Source organism: Macaca fascicularis, chromosome 6 (assembly GCF_037993035.2).
Source record: "Macaca fascicularis isolate 582-1 chromosome 6, T2T-MFA8v1.1".
NCBI lineage: Eukaryota > Metazoa > Chordata > Mammalia > Primates > Cercopithecidae > Macaca > Macaca fascicularis.
This window is the reverse complement of record NC_088380.1, coordinates 155,199,418-155,216,077: the sequence shown is the minus strand read 5'-3', so window position 1 is coordinate 155,216,077 and position 16,660 is coordinate 155,199,418. Positions and strand designations below refer to the sequence as shown.

The 16,660-nt window shown below is 37.8% G+C and overlaps 1 protein-coding gene and 1 long non-coding RNA gene across 7 annotated transcripts in view; one reads left to right on the top strand and one right to left on the bottom strand.

Annotated features, from left to right (window-relative positions):
* Positions 1–16,660, top strand: part of LOC107130089 (uncharacterized) — a 171,389-nt gene that overhangs the window by 62,784 nt on the left and 91,945 nt on the right. For 4 of the 6 annotated variants that reach the window (XR_010587664.2, XR_010587663.2, XR_010587662.2 and 1 more), the window contains exon 3: positions 13,816–13,895. The exons of the other annotated variants lie outside the window; for them this stretch is intronic. This is a non-coding gene — a long non-coding RNA (uncharacterized lncRNA). The remainder of the gene's footprint in view (positions 1–13,815; positions 13,896–16,660) is intronic. 6 annotated transcript variants of the gene reach the window in all.
* On the bottom strand, positions 26–4,966 carry SPINK7 (serine peptidase inhibitor Kazal type 7). Its single transcript, XM_005558196.5, has 4 exons — positions 4,847–4,966; positions 4,004–4,029; positions 3,167–3,291; positions 26–1,753 (listed from the first exon to the last, which is right to left on the bottom strand). Exons 1-4 carry the CDS (start codon positions 4,905–4,907, stop codon positions 1,708–1,710), a joined length of 258 nt encoding a protein of 85 aa, XP_005558253.1. The 5' UTR covers positions 4,908–4,966; the 3' UTR covers positions 26–1,707.

Here is a 16,660-nt window from a genome sequence, read left to right as displayed (position 1 = left end):
AAAACCAAAACACCAGAATGAGGACAAGCAGGATGTGACCAACAATTTCGAGAAGGTTGTTTCTTTGCTGTGGATACCGTGTTGAGTGAATGTTTTGGCTAAATTCTTGTCCAAATAGACCTGTTTACATGGATCTGCACAGAGGCTGCTGGGAGAGAGTGAGTTATTATGAGCCAATTAGTAAGAGAAGTAGAGGTTGGGTTCCATTCTCACTTGCCAGGAAGGACTGTGGTGAATAACCACAGTTCTGCCACGCTGGGCTCAAATCAAATTTCACCTTCTCTAAGACGTATTTCCTATTAATCTCATGTAGTAGTGATGTTGCTTTCATCCGGGACCCTCTTGTGTTGAGCTGGGTCAGATGTCTATCTCAGAATTTTCTAATTCTGAATGTATACCAATTTAAAAAATTAGATTGTTTGGTGCTTTCTTCAGTTCTCTTGAATGATAATTTGTAGGGTGGAGTCCTGGCATCTTTATTTTAGTTCATTCTTCATTATCCTTATGCAGCAAGACTGGTATTTACAAATACATCAGATTTTATTCTAATGATGTTTCTATATTATAAACATGATCCTTAGTTCATTCAGCTGCATTAGTAGAAGGGAAGGTTTAGTAGAGAGATAGTACTTCTAATTTCTCTGTATCTGTCAGACAAAAAAAATTGTGCTGATTAGTCTATTTTTGGACAATATACTGACATATTTTAAGATGGACAATGCCTAATTGTAACAGATCCAAGGAGTATGGTCCAGGATAGAAATATCATAAGGGAAATAACACTTGAGCAAAAAGGGTTGAATTAACCAGAGATTTTTATCCTGGAGAAAATAAATTTCAATGGAGACAGAATATTCATTTTTAAATGATGAAAAATCTGTTAATTGGCAAAAAGGGTGAACTTCTTTGTTATATATGCTCACTGGCGCTGATGGTTGATAGCCTCATGAATGTAGTCTTCAATTCTAGACAAGTAGAACATCTCAACAATCAGATCTCTACAACAATGGACATGCTTCCTCTTGAAGCAGTGACTTTCCCATCAGTACTCTAGAAGAGCTGGCCTATGAGAAATTGTGGTATGTTTCTGGAAAGGAATAGGAAGAAAAACTTCTCTTCTAGAAATGACTTCTTGGAATAAGAGAGGTTCTCTTTTAAGGATCTTTTTAAAAAAAGAGACCAATGTGAAGCAACAGTATGGTACATAGACTTGTCTCTAGTGGATAAAGACTCCAGGAGAAGGTGTGGTGTTCACTGGCATTTGTGTGTGTGCATGTCTATGTATCGTGTGTGTGTGTGTGTGTGTGTGTGTGTATGTGGTGTGCATGTGTTTCTTGGAAGCTGATTGGGATTCTTTGTATAAAAGTTTTTCCTAAACAACAAGACTCGTATGTTTTTCAATTTTCTTTTATAATTGTGTTATTTTATACCGCGATCTAAGAAACAAACACAAACAGAAGCAAAGATAAACTTTCTGGGAGATTATTTTTTATTGACATGTTTTTTTAAAAAATGCTAGTCTGTCAGTGAGGCATGCGTTTGTAGAGGTAGCACAGAAACTATCTCCTTTCAATCCAGATTACTCTGAATGTGGCTCTGTCCCCCACCCAGAACATCAGTAAAACTGAAAGAAACTCAGTCAGAGCCTGGGGATGATGAAGATGATGAGGAGGATAGCATTCCTTTCTCTCCATGTCCATGGAGAATTTAGCAACTTCCATCGTGAAGAAACTGAACTCTTCCATTACTTTTCCTAAGGGAAGACACAGTTCACAAGATTCATTAGCACAAGAGGAAATTTTATGTAATGTTAGAACTGAAAGGAACTATAGAGATTATGAGGCAGAACCTCATTTTACAGATAAGGAAACTGAGTCTCAGAAAATGAATGACCTTGCCAAAGCATGTTCTGACAGAGAAAGAAGCAGAATTTCCCTACTCCAGTGATCATTCCACCCCTCTGCTACCTCCTCTGATTCCAGAGCCCCGCTGACCACCAAGTGTCTTAAAACAACAAAGAAAGAGTATTCTGACAAAGCAAATTGAGAGGGCCTGTCTCTCAGCTTTTCCTGGTCAGCAAGGCCTTTGACGAAGCTGGATCCTGCATTAGTGAGAAGGACTTTCACCATGCTTCCCTTCAGTGTCCCTTGAAAACAGCTAGTTTCCACGCCAAGGGCTAGTTTCCCAGTCTGCCTATGTTACAGAATTTTCCCTTTTGTGAAATAAAACCTCCCGAACAGGAATAAATACATAAATATGTCCTTTTGGGCTCAGGGCTTGTTATTCTCACTTGTTAAGATAATCACAAAGATGAAAATGCAAGATCTAGGTGTCCAAAATCCAGTGGCCTAAAAGAGTTAACAATGATCACAGTGGACTCGGTATGAGAGAGTTAAGTGCAATTTGCATGTCTTGTACCAAAGAAGTGACATCTGCTTAGCTACATTTCTGCAAAAACATTTTGTGGGCCAAACAAAATACCTAAACAAAACATGTCCGTGGTATTCTGGTCCAAATCCTGACAGCTTGCATCCCTTATTTTAGATAAAGGAAAAACAATCATTTTTGTAGGCTTATTCCCCCTTAAAGCTACAGATATATGGAGCCTCTAAGAATTTGAAGATAAAGAACCTCTAGGCACACTTTATCTAAGAATCAAGCTGCACTAAGACTGTTAAGTATCTTAGAAGTCAGGTAGTATAGTAGTTTTCAATTATTTTGGGGGGGATGGGGAGTTCAGGGCCCTTTCTTCAAACATGATATTGTATGGCACTCCACTGCTTAAAATAGTCCAAGCTGAACTTTATGTTGTAAACTACCCCAAATGGTCCCTTTAACCCTAATAGCGACTCCTGACTTGCCTCTATAGAACCTCTGTGCTCTGGGGACAGCAGTTTGAGAATCCACCATCTTACTGGATTCTCACAATTGACAGACAGGAATTGTAGGTTCTGTGATGGGATGGAACCAGTCCAAGCTGTCAGAGCAGGTGACTCTACCCTGTCTGATTGTGAAACAGTCAGTTTTTTTTCCCCACCTGCTGTTCTGGGTGGGGATAATTATAAATTATAGCTTATAGAGATGTAAGCTGGATCCTGGAAAGTAGAAAGGTTTGTAGTAGAGAGCACTGGCTCCAGATCTCATTTTCTTCTTATGAGGTACTCACAAGCTCTCAGTACACAAGTGACATTCATTCCCATAGGTGATGTAGTCAGAACCACAAACTGGCAGGTATGTGATGGGACAGGGGATGGCCACCACTGGATACTTCTTGTAAATGCTGCAGTCCACCTGTGTCATACACAAGCAAATGTCCTGTTTTTCTCCAAGACCGCAAGCTAGGCTACTCTGTCCACTATTAGATATACTACAAGGGCTGGAAGTCCCAGCTCAGATAATCAGATGTTGCTTGGCCACTTCTGTAAGTACTAGTGTTATCACTATTACAAATACTAGCACTATTGGTATTCTATGTTTTTCTACTACACTCAGTTAAAATTGCTGGGCGTTTCTGGGCTAGGCATCAAACTTAAATCTTATGTGAATTTTCTTGTTTAATCTTCAGAACAACTAGAGCAAATTCTACTATTACCTCTCTTTACAAATGTGGAAATTAAAGCTTAGAAATAGAGATAACTTTTTGAAGATAAATGCTGGTAAGTAGTAGAGTTAGTATTTGAACCCAGAGTCTGTGCAATTTATCAAGGTACTTTTTCCCTGCCTTTTACACGTGATGCCTTTTATGAAAACATTGCCAACCTTTCAGCTGGAAGGCAATTCTCCCTCCTTTAACTCTGGAATTTTTAAAAAACATTTTTAAAATATGGTTGTTTATATGTATGCCATATTTCTTCAATTGCCTTCTGGAAAGCAGATACCATTTCTCCACGTGTGTTTGCCTCCTTCTCAAATCCCCTGAAACATACTGAATTTATCCTACATATATGTTGACTAAATGACAGTCAATTGTTATTGACATTAAAATGTTATTCAACATACTTACTTTTTTTGAAGACAGACTAGCAGCTTCTGAAAAAGAGATATAGATGAAAATGTTAAAAATAAAGCGAACTTTAAATCTCATTAATTAAGTTTCATCCTATATAATGACTCTACATTTCCTTTAGCAATGAGATTCAGCACACTCTCCACCCTTATGCAAAATCCTAGTTGTTTGCTGAGGAAGTTGAATGACCAGTGGGTTAGGTTAACCCTTGGTTTAGGCAAGAAAATTATCAAAATTTCCTCTCTTTGTTGATCACAGGATGTTTTCTGAACCTCATAGTGTTTTTGATAATGGCCAAAGTCAGGTAGTAATAAGAAGTATTAAAATAATCACTCCTAAGAGCCTGAAGGATCATTTCTGATATCCTTTCCTTCCCAATTGACATAAAGAAATGCAATGGAATGTCTTTATGGGATTGGAAACACTAATTAATTTTTCAAAGTATAAAAGTCTGATTGTTGACCCTTGGCTTTTTGAGACTTGTGTTTTATTTTAATCCCTCCAAACTGATTTGGGAAGACATCCAAGTTTTTCTGTATCTTTGCACTAAGAAATAGTATATCTAATAACACTGACAACTTCCAGTGTCCATATGAACATATGAAATGGAAGACTTATGGAGAAATTAGATGATTTTTGTTCTATGGATGCAAATAAGAATCCTTGAAAGACATTGGACTCAAGTCTCTCAAACTCCAGATGGAGCATAAGATCCTATTACAAACCAGTACACTTTAAATTCTTACAACCAGATGTTTCTGAGATGCTCACATCCCAGGAGGGATTATTTGTGAAAACAAGCTTAATGGCTATATAGGGCGTCGTCTGACCTTAACTTACCTGAGCTGCTACAGAAATAGAACACTGTGCAGAGCAGAAGGAGACCCCCAATGATCTTCATGCTGGAAATGGCTGTGGTGCAGAAGCTGATCTGAGATTGTCACTACAGCTGCATCGACCATAGCCCAGGAAAGGGGTCATGTTTATATATATGCAAGGCTTGGTTTCTCCACCTTTCCTGTGAGGTCATCCAGAGGATCTCAAAGCACGGTGCCACACCCTGGGCTGTGTTACAGTCCTTGTTACTGAATTGCTACTTCTTATCTGACCAATGATTTGATTATTTGAGGTAAGAAGTATTTTCTATCTTTCCCAAAGGTGGGACTGGTAAGAATTCTAAACTTCATGTACTAGAAGAGACTAAGTATGAGCTTCTTGGCTTAGTTATGAAATAAGTGAAAATCTCAAACCTCCTTTATTTTACAAAACTGGAATCTATTAAACCCAGATTAGACTGATTACACCTATGTTTATATCTTGGCACCTGGGGAAATACTGTTTATTTTTGAGGCAATGAACCAATGAAGCAAACTGGGACCAAATGGAAGGAACACTGACATTAGCATTTATGAAGTATGGAGAAAAGCACTAACATATTACTTCTGATATTTTCTACCTGTATAATCTTGGATAAGTCGTTATATGCCGTGAGCCTTTATCAATCCAGAAGGCTTGGTTATGTTGTGATAACATGTAGCCACAAGATTTCTGTTAATTAAAACAAAACTTTGCTTTTTACTCAAGCTACACTTGTATGGTAGTCAGCTGATCATGCTACATTTGCCTTCACTGTGAGTGCCAAGTGGACAGAGTCATCACTATTTGGAATACTGTAGTCAAGGTGAAGTGAAGATGAATTCTCAAGGAGTTCTCATTTTAGCAATTAAAACTTCCAGCCCAGAGCAATACTACTGTCACTTCCCCTCATGGTCTTGTGGCCGTCACATGCTTTGTGATGTATGGAGTGAGTGCAATCAATCTGATATGGTTTAGCTGTGTCTCCAACCAAATCCCATCTTGAATTGTAGCTCCCATAATTCCCATATGTTGTAGGAGGGACCTGGTGGGAGATAATTGAATCATGGAGGTAGTTTCCCCCATACTGTTCTCATGGAAGTGAATAGTCTCGCGAGATCTGATGATTTTATAAGGGGTTTCCCCTTGCACTTGACCCTCATTCTCTCTTGCCTGCTGCCAGGTAAGACATGCCATTCACTTTCTGCCATGATTGTGAGGCCTCTCCAGCCATGTGGAACTGTGAGCCCATTAAACCTCTTTTTCTTTATAAATTACCCAGTCTTGGGTATTTCTTTATCAGCAGCTTGAAAACAGACTAATACACAGTCTTACCTTGTCCTGACTTGTTCCCTGACCTGAAGGTCAGATGAAGAACTAGAATAGTTGACAAACAGCAGAGATCATCCCAGAGACTGAGTTTCATCCAAGTCCAATAGAGCCTCTTGTTAGCCACAGTAGAGTTCACCTAATTATATACATAAAAGTCTGCTCTAAAGCATAGTGCATTTAATAATAATATTGTGATTGTTATTATTATTGACAAACCAAGAGTTAATGCTATGAGTTGCTGACATTAGATTGTAAACTGAATTGTCCATGCAAAAGTGTCCAAATAGCTGCAGTTTGCTTATTGAGTTTAAGGACGTAGTATGAAGACCTGGGGGAAGGCAGTAGACTGTCTCACTAGTTTACTGCTTGGCAGGTTTATTTTAGTACATTCTAAAACTAGCAACTACAAGATATATTAAGTGAATAATAAATGATATTGCACAATCTCCTAATATTTTACTTCTATACTTGTTTGGGAGTCAATGTAATCTAGTAGTTAAGAGCATGGGCATTGAGTAGATCTCATTTAGAATCTTTCTTCCAAAAAAATGTTGACTGTGTGTCTTTTAGTATTTAGGTTAACATCTGATACTTTAGTGTCTTCATCTTTATGACAGAAACAATATTTACTTCATAGGTTGTTTTGAGTGTTAAATTAGATTTTACAGACACACACACACTCTCTCACACACACATTATACAGTTGACTCTTGAACAACATGGGGTCCAGGGGTGCTGACACCACCACAGTTGAAAATTAACATACAATTTTTGATTTCTCAACAATTTAGCTATTAATAGCCTACTGTTGACCTTATTAATAACATAAACAGTTAATGAACACATATTTTGTATGTTACATGAATTATATACTGTATTCCTACAACAAAGTAAGCTAGAAAAAAGAAAATGTTACTAAGAAAATTGTAAGGAAGAGAAAATATATTTACATTAATTAAGTGGAAATGGATCATCATAAAGTTTTCATCTTTGTTGTCCTCATCTTGAGTAGACTAAGGAGAAGAAGAAAGAGGAAAGGTTGATCTTACTGTCTCAGGAGTGGCAGAGGTAGAAGAAAATCTATGTATAAGTGAACGTGTGCGATTCAACTGTGCATATAATCTCTTACGGATGCATGTCTCTGAGGTGTCTGTGTGGTATGTTTGTGTGGTTTGTGTGTATTTGTGCATCAGGGCGCCAAGCTCATAATTAGATCTTGATATATGGTAGCTAATAATATGGAATGTGCTCTTCATAACAACTCATTAAGGAAGAAATTTTTGTTACCCTAGTTTTGCCAGTGAGTAAGTTAAGACTCAGAGGATTTAAGTAATCTTCCAAGGATCATGATACAATTAATGGAGGAAACTGCTGAGGTTCAGTCAGGGAAAAGAAGCAAAGTGAAGGTTCCAAGAAGGAGAGGTAATTGTAGGTTTCATTGTTTGCCATGAATGTTGGAAAAGAATGCATCCTAAGAAAAAGCCATTATGTTTCAAGATGAGGTATCTTTATTGCAGTTTGAACATACACTTTTATCAAAGCGGAGTGGGAATAGGGTCAAAGGGTGGCCAAAATGGTGGTAAAAGATAGGATAACAGAATTTTTTTTTAATGTTTGATAGTCAAAGAAAGGAGGAATGGAAGAAGCTGAGGCTACAGAAAGATCTAGGATAGACTGAGCATGTCTTAAAACCAAAGAGAAGAAGAAATTTTAGATACATGGTAGAGAGTGGCTAATTAGAGGCATGTAGAAAGATAGGAAATAAGGTTAAGAGCACAGATGAAAAACCATTTTCTCTGACACATGAGAGAGAGAAGAATGGATAAATGTAGAGACAGGCATATTTTGAAGGGTAAGGAAGGAGAGATGGGGGGAGCCCACTGTAAGGTAAGCTCTGGTTGTTCAATGCTGTTTTGCTTTTTTGCACTGGGAGAACTGGGTTTGTTTGGGAGCTTGAGAAAGATGATAGAAGACTTGGCAGTATGTCAGATAGTCAGCAATGGATCTAAAGATTAATGGCCACTGGAAAAGTTAGAACTAGATTTTAGAAGGCCCAATTAGTACTATTCCTCATATTTCTCCCAAAGTTTGTGCGACACAGAGTGAGAAATGGGAACAGTGATTTGATAGATAGGGAATGGATGCATCAGAGGCTTGAGGATACCGTAAAGACTGCATTAGGAGGTGGCAAAGCTTGAAATAGAGTTAAATGTTCCAGAAGTTTCTGATGGGCTATACGAGGTACAAGCATTTAAGTGTTTAGAGATCAAGGTTTAGGCAAAATGTGGTAGGTATAGGAAATAAGAACAATTGTTTATTGAGACAGGGCTAGGAATCAAGTTGTCGGATACAGTTTCTCAGGGGTGGGGCTGAGATAATGATCCTCAGGGTGTATCCAGTGGGTGGAGATAAAGGTCTCTCGTTTGAAAGGGATGAGGAAAGGTGAGGTTAAGGGATCAGGAGAGGGGTTGGTTTGGGTTTTGGAAGCCGTTTACATAGAGAGGAAATTTTCCAGCTGGATACTGAGGCACAAATTATGGAGGAGGCTTTTGGAATGAGAGTCAAAGCCTGTGAAGATAAAAGCAGTCCATTTCAGGATGAGGATAGTTTTTTCATTTATCCTTATAGTCCTCCAAGGAGAAAATCTTGAGGCCTTGTAAGAGAGAATAACTATGGTCCTGGTTCCATCATGAGGAAGGCAGAATAAAATTAGCTCTTTTCCCATTTAGAAAAAAAAAAAAAGTGCAGCTTGCTGCCAGCATTCATTTAATTTTATATAAACATGCTCTTTGAGGCTGAAGTAAATCTAATTTTCAATGTGAAAATAAAATACGAAAACTGTTCTGGGAGTTATTTCTAAACAGAACTTGTCTCTAATCCTAATGTAACAGAAATGTAAATGATGATTAGTATTTAGTAATTTTTTTAATTTGGTAAATTTCAAAGCACAGAACAACACAAAGCAGAACATCATATTATGCACAAAAATATTCCATTTCTCTCCAGATCTTGCTATGCTTGTCATTGTGTGAGCAGCAAACTTTGCAGTGACCAGTTGGATTCCACCCCGCTGATGGTGGAATTGGTGGTATGCTCTTGGGGAAATGTCTTCCAGACAGGCAAAGAGGAGTAACATCATCAGAGCATGGACGTCCTTAAAGACTTTGCAGCTATGGTCTGTGATGTTTTTCCTCATTCTCTCAATCGATGTCAGTCTGAAGTTTACATGGCTAATTGCATGCTCAGGATTGTCCTTCTTGAACAGGATGTAGGAGTCCAGCACTGTAATTTTTAGAACGTAGTGAAAGAATTTCTTACACTAAACATTTGATCTCAGTTGGTTAAGAAGTGAGCATCTGATCAGCCAAATCCACTGCTCCCATATTCTTGTTAGAATCCACAATGACACATGGCTCCTTAGTTTTCTTTCCATTTCTGTTGTCTACTTCAATCACAGTATCATGGTTGATATGGTTTGGCTCTGTGTCCCCACCCAAATTTCATCTCAAATTAATTCCCATGTGTCGGAGGAGGGGCCTGGTAGGAGGTGATTGGATCATGGGGGGCAGATTTCCCCTTGCTGTTCTCATGATAGTGAGTGAGTTCCCATGAGATCTGATGGTTTAAAAGTGTATGGCACTTCCCCCTTTTCCTCTCTCTGGCCACCATTAGAAGAAGGTACTTGCTTCCCCTTTGCCTTCCGCCATGATTGTAAGTTTTCTGAGGCCTCCCAGTCATGCTTCCTGTTAAGCTTGCATAACTGTGAGTCAATTAAACGTCTTTTCTTCATAAATTATCCAGTATCAGGTAGTTCTTTATAGCATTGTGAGAATGGACTAAGACAATTGTGGAATGTTGACAGCATTGTCACCTCCTTCTTCTTGGGATAAATGCTGCAGCCACAAGTGCTACCAGTGAGTATTCCCAGGGCAAATGGGAAAAGGTTTTGAAGCAAAGCATAAAAATTAATATAAAAAATTGAGAGTATTGGGGATTTATTCCCTTATAGATTCGGGGTGCCACAAGGAAGAGTGGGATAACTCATTAGAGGGTTAGAGAAGGGTGAGGGAATTAAATGGGAGCAAGGCCTGTATGAAGAGTTTTTGGGTTAGTTAGCTGGAGGGAAATAGGGAAGCCAGCACTGTAGCTGTGCAGGAATCCAGGTATAGAATAGTGGCTCTAAGGATGGACTGTTATAATAAGAAAATGAACCATATATTCAGCACTTACGAAGTGCTAGAACTGCACTGCACCATCATTTCATACTTAAAACAATCTTAGGAAATAGGGATGGCTATTCTCCCTGCTATTTAGCTTCAATAGTGGGATCTTAAGAGATATGACTAGTTTAAGATAAAGAGCTTAAAGATGCTTTTTAATTGCTCTGGTGTATTACCTTTAAATCTAAACCTAAAAGGTAGATTTGTAGACTCATTGGACACTGAAATAATAGGAGTGTAACTGACAGAATCAGAGCAGTCAGGAAGAACAGCTAAGTTTTGAATGAGTGGCAGAGGGAGTTGAACACTGGGGCAGAGTGTGTGACATTTTCATCTGTGAGGATCATCTGGAAAGAGGGTTCATTCCAGTGGAGAGAGGGGAGGACTGAGAGCCAGGAGTCAAGGGTTCCTATCCTGTCCCCCATCCCCATCTATCTATCTAGGGAGCAATGTTGTGACAATCCCTTCTCCAATGTGAGCTCTCTACTTCCTCTAAATCTAGTAAGATTAGTCTAGATTGGTAGTTCACATTTTCGAGTTAAAGAGCCATCCATGGTACACTAATTTATACAATCAATAAGGCTGAGGAGTGAGGCTAGGTGGGAAGGAGAGGGTGGAACTTTATTAATTGATTCTGGTTTTCCCTCCTCATTGCTTCACCAGCACCTCTCACCCACCCCCACCAGGGTGCCTTTCTTCTTGACATCCAGCAAACAAACCACCTAAAACTCTCAAGGGATCTTTTGACAGTTTAAAAATCACTGGCTTAGCTTTGTCTCTTCTTCTCTCCCTGTATGGCCCCTTCACATCCCAACTCTTTTTTATTTTTCAAGATAACCCCAATTATGATCATGCCCTTGTGACCACTGAGGGCACAGTGACCTACGAATCTGGATATTTGCATTTTGACTTTGTGTCTGGCAAGACTTTGTTCCCTGCATCTCATGGGAGCAGGGAGTTAACGCTTATGTTTTGAATGCCTTCACTTCTTTTTGGGCCATTGAGGCTAAATAGCTCCAATCGTGGAACAAGGTGATTTGGATGAACAGTAACAACTATTTTTTTTTTTCTTAATTTATGTTGCTTCTAGGGGACCTCATAGTATCTGGATGAAGACTGTTTACACACATATGTGCGCACACACACACACAGCTCCCAGCTCCAATTGATAAAAATAACGTTTACTAGGAAGGAGTGGAGTGTGATGGCAGAGTAGGATTCTCCAGTGATTGTCCCTTAACAGAAAAATTGATTTGTAGCAATTACCCATACAGGAAAAAATCTTCACAAGAGCTAAATATACCAGGTAAGAGTACCTACTTTAAAAATAATAATAAGAAAATGCATATTGAAGAGGGTAGAAAAGACAGTTTTATATTACCCACAACCCCCTCCTCTAACCCCAGGCAGCACAGCTTGGAGAGAGAGATACCTGCTTGGGAGAAGGCCAGGGAAGCAAGTGTAGGACATTGCCTATACGAGAGGCTAGAGTTACTGGGAAGAAGGTGGAGATGGGGTGACATTGGTCAAAGGAGACATAATTACAGTTAGATAGGAGAAATACATTTCAGCAGAACTATTATACAGCAGGGTGACTAGAGTTGATGATATATTCATTTTTATTCTGAAAAAATGCCAAGAAAGTGGATGTTATGTGCTCTTACCACAAAAATGATAACTATTAGTGGTAATACATTTGTTAGCTAGGTTTAACCATTCTTCAGTGTAAATGCACTTCAAAACATTAGATTGTATAAGATAAAAATATGTAATGTTATCTGTCAATTAAAAAATAAAATTAAACATTTAAAAGTAAATAAATAATCATGTTTCCTGTGCTCAGTGCTGAAAAAATACCTGTAACCTCAGAGTTAGCCAACAACAGGAAATGTACTAGTCTTTAGGGATGCTGTAACAAAATATCACCAACTGAGGAGCTTAAACAGCAGAAATGTTTTCACTTCTAGAATCCAAAATCAAAATGCCAGCAGGTCTGGTTTCTCCCGAGGCCTCTCCCTGTAGCTTGCAATCTGTCTTCTCACTGTGTCCTCATCTGGTCTTTTTCTTTTCTCTGTGTACATGCCCCTGATGTCTCTTCCTTTTCTTATAAGAACGCCAGTTCTGTTGGATTAGAGTGCCTCTCTTATGACCTCATTTGACCTTTATTACTATCCTAAAGGCCGTATTTCAAAATATAGTCACATTGGAGATGTTAAATCAAGTTTAGTCTAAAGTGCCTCCCTACATTTAAGTTCAGTCTAAAGGTTTCTCTGTACATTATGAACTATAACAAGTGGAGGTGTAAACAGACCATAGCCTACACTTGTGCCAATCACTGAGTTTTGGCCAATCAAATATAGCCAACTGTTCGAATTGTGTTCAAATAAGGCAAAGGCTGAGCCATCACCAATCCAGCTGTTTATGCACCTCACTGTCATTTTCTGTACATCACTTTACTTTTTCTGTCTGTAAATTTTCTTCCATCACATGGCTGCGCCAGAGTCTCAGAGCCTACTGTTGCTGGGGAGGCTGCCAATTTGCAAATCATTCATTTCTCAATTAAACTCAACTTCTTTAAATGTAATTCAGATGAAGTTTTTCTTTTTTTTGCTTTTTTTTTGCAATCAGAGATCAATATATACATTTTGAGGAGACAAAATTCAGTCCATGACGTTCTACCCCCAGACCCTCAATATGCATATTTTCACATGTGGAGAACTATAGACTTTTGATCTTCAAGTCCCTGGTATCTCATAAAACGTTAATAAGTGTTTCTTGAAAATAAGATTCCCTGTTCACCCAGACATGGGAAACTCTGGGTACTCCATTTCTTTCTGAGGAATTCACAATACATTTTATGTCATTAAAGGTTCAATTACTTTTTTTTTGCAATATGGAAAGTTTTCACTTTATTCAACTCAATTTTTCCAAACCTTAACTGGCTACAGTTTATTTATCATGTTATGGAACACTTACTAACATCTAAAGGGTGCCAATGTTTTCTTGAACATTAAAAAAAATAAGGATTTACTCCAATTTTCCAGACTCGTCACCAAAGAAGGTCATTGAATTTTTGGTCTTCTTCGACTGCTCAGAAGTTCTTTATCACATTGAACAGAACTCCACTGGATGTGGCCTCCAACATTCTAGTTCTCAACAATGGAGCCCAACAGAACAAGTCTGCACCCTCTTTTCAAGTATAGCCCTTCAGACCTGCAAAGGCAGTTCTAGAGTGCACTGTCAAGGTCTTTTTTTCTCCAGATGATTAGATCTCTTAATATTTCCGCTTATAGTACGAAGTCTTGTAAGTCCTCCTTATGCTGACATACTAATACAAGTTTGCTTAATAAAAATGAAACACCAAGTAATAATCAATTTTACTATTTCCCTTCTCTGTTCCAGGCAGTGTTCCCCACACTAGAGATACAGAGTGGAAAAAGACACACAGGATCCCTACTTCATGAAGCTTACTTTCTTGTAGGGTAAGAAAAAAAAATCAAGAAATATAATAAGATGATTTCAGATCCTGACAAGTATCTTTAAAAATATGTATCATGATATTGAGATAGGAGATAACATGGAAATGGGGGATGAATTGGATTGGGTGACTAGGGTATACTTTTCAAAGAAGGTGATATTTGAATGACACCTTAATTATGAGAAGGAGCCAGTCTGGGAGTGCAAAAAGCTCAGGTAGTGTAGAAGGAATAGCTGGGGTGGTTAACACATTAAAGGATTCTGTTTTCTTCAATTCCAGCATTATATAAAATGACTGTTTTTTTCCTTAAAACATTCAATTTGGAAATCAAGCAAGTTGTAGCCTGTATCTTCTCTAACTAGGCAAAATGTCTTATACTGAATTCTACATGGCATTGAGTTGAAAAATTCTTCCATCTAGTTTCTTTCTTAAATCACCTTTTCTTTTTCCTCGTTTCTCTCTTATTTTTTATTGCAAGTATTCCTTCCAGTGATTTCAAGTGGAGTCTCTGTCCAGGAGTTTATAGTCTCAAACTTCCATTCAACGTCTATTTATTCAATTCCTATTATATGCCTCACTTTTTATCTTATGACTTTTAATTCATTTATACAACAGCATTCATTACTGACATACTGACTATATGACATCGCCTATTTATTTATTTATATATTATTTGTATTTCACCACTTGAATTTAGCTTCCACAAGACCAAGCTCTTGCCTGTTTTTAATTTGCCTATCTAGCACCTCACACAATGCATTGCCCAGAGTAGGAACTATGCAATACATAATTGCTAAATTACTAAGTAGCCCTAAGATTCTACAGCATTAGCCAAATTGTAGAGTAACTCACAATTCATCCAGCATTCGGGAGAAATCATGTCTTTTACTTTAGTGGATTAAAAAAAATAATAAGTAAACTTACCTCACTGGAACTTAAAATAATTTAACCCTTTTTTATTGAATTTAACTTCAATAATAAGAAGAAACTAAGATGTTTAACACATTTTCTTTCACTTCCCCCCTAATGACTCATAATAATGTTTAAGTTGAAATAATTATTATCTGAGCATGCAGAGACCCCTTTGCAGAGCTGCTGTTAGGAGAGAAGGCCAAAGGATAAATGTATGCCTTAGGGCTGAGGGAAAACTACTGCCTACTCCCCCTTAGCTGCTACCACCACTGCATCAATACAAGGAATACACCAGTCCTAGCAGTGCCCAGACATAGTCTATAAACAGATTTATCAGCTAATCAAAAGACTTTATTAATTAAGGTTGTATCTACTTACTTAAAACATGGATACTGCCTAAATGTAGCATGTCCAGATCAAATGGCCCAGGGTAGAAAGAAATTAAAAAAAAAAAAAAAAAAAAAGACAGGTCATTAGAAATGACTCTAGTAACTTGAGGGTTTTCTTTTTTTTAATGGAGAAGGACAATTTGAGAATGCATTAAGTAGAAGTAGGAATATGGATTTTATATGACTAACTGGGAGAGAGAGTAAAAACCTGTTCTGTCGTGAAAGGCTCTGAAGGTTGAAAGCATCACAAATGTAGCTGTGGATTTAAGGTAAGCAGAGCTGCCTATCAATCAGATCTCTATAGCAACGTTCATGCTTCATCATGAGGTGTGTTTCCTTTTTGTGGAAAATCCTGTAGATGCTGGTCTAGTAGGAATACTGTGAAAGAAATCGGAGATGATTTAGATGGTCTCTGAGTCCTCAGCCAACTCTGAAAACCTGTGGTTATACCCAAGTTAAACTCAGTCAGTGTATTGTGGATTCAAAAGACTTTCCTTTACTCATGTCTGATATAGAGGCATACTTTGCAGATGTTGCAGGATCATTACCAGAGCACAAAAATAAAGTGATTATTGCAATAAAGCAAGCCACATAGATTTTTTTTGGTCTCCCAGTAGATATAAAAATTATGTTTACACTGTACTCTAGTCTATTAAATGTACAATAGTATTATGTCTAAAAACAGTAGACATAATTTAATTTAAAAATCTTTATTGCTAAAAAATGCTAGCAGTTATTTGAGCCTTTAACAAGTTGTTTTTTTGCTGGTGGAGGATCTGATGTTGATCGCTGCTTACTGATCAGAGTGGTGGTTGATGATGGTTGGGGTAGCTGTAGCTGTAGAAGGTTTTAAAAATAAGACAACAGTAAGGTTTGCCACATCAATTGACTCTTTCTTTCAAGAAAGATTTCTCTGTAGCATGTAGTGATTTTTGATAGAACTTTACCCAAAGAACTTTCAAAATTGTCAATCCTCTCAAACTGCCACTGTTTTATCAACTAAGTTTAGGTGATATTCTCAATTTTTTATTGTATTTTCAACAGTGTTTACAATATCTTCATCAGCAGTAGATTTTATCTCAAGAAACCATTTCCTTTACTCATTAATAAGAAAAAACTCATCATCCATTGAAGTTTAATCATGAGATTACAACAATTGAGGCACATCTTCAGGCTCCAATCTAATTCTAGTTTTCTTGTTATTTCCACCACATCTGCAGCGACTTCCTCTACTGGTCTTGAACCCCTCAGAATTGTCCATGACAGTATTATTCACCTTCTAAACTCTTGCTAATGTTCTTTTGACCTCCTCTCATGAATCACAAATGTTCTTAATGGCATCTAGGATGGTGAATCCTTTGCATAATATTTTCAATTTACTTTGCCATCAGAGGAATCACCATCTATGGCAGCTATATTCTTATGAAATGTTTTTCGTAAATAATAAGACTTGAAAGTCAAAATTAGT

What these genes read in the sequence shown, in the direction of transcription:
- SPINK7 (XM_005558196.5), bottom strand. Translation starts at nt 4,907, where the DNA reads ATGAAGATCATTGGGGGTCTCCTTCTGCTCTGCACAGTGTTCTATTTC. An exon ending in CTATTTCTGTAGCAGCTCAG is followed by an intron (nt 4,030 to 4,846) that starts GTAAGTTAAGGT and finishes TCTCTTTTTCAG; the next exon opens with AAGCTGCTAGTCTGTCTTCA. An exon ending in CACTTGTGTACTGAGAGCTT is followed by an intron (nt 1,754 to 3,166) that starts GTGAGTACCTCA and finishes GTCTTCCCTTAG; the next exon opens with GAAAAGTAATGGAAGAGTTC.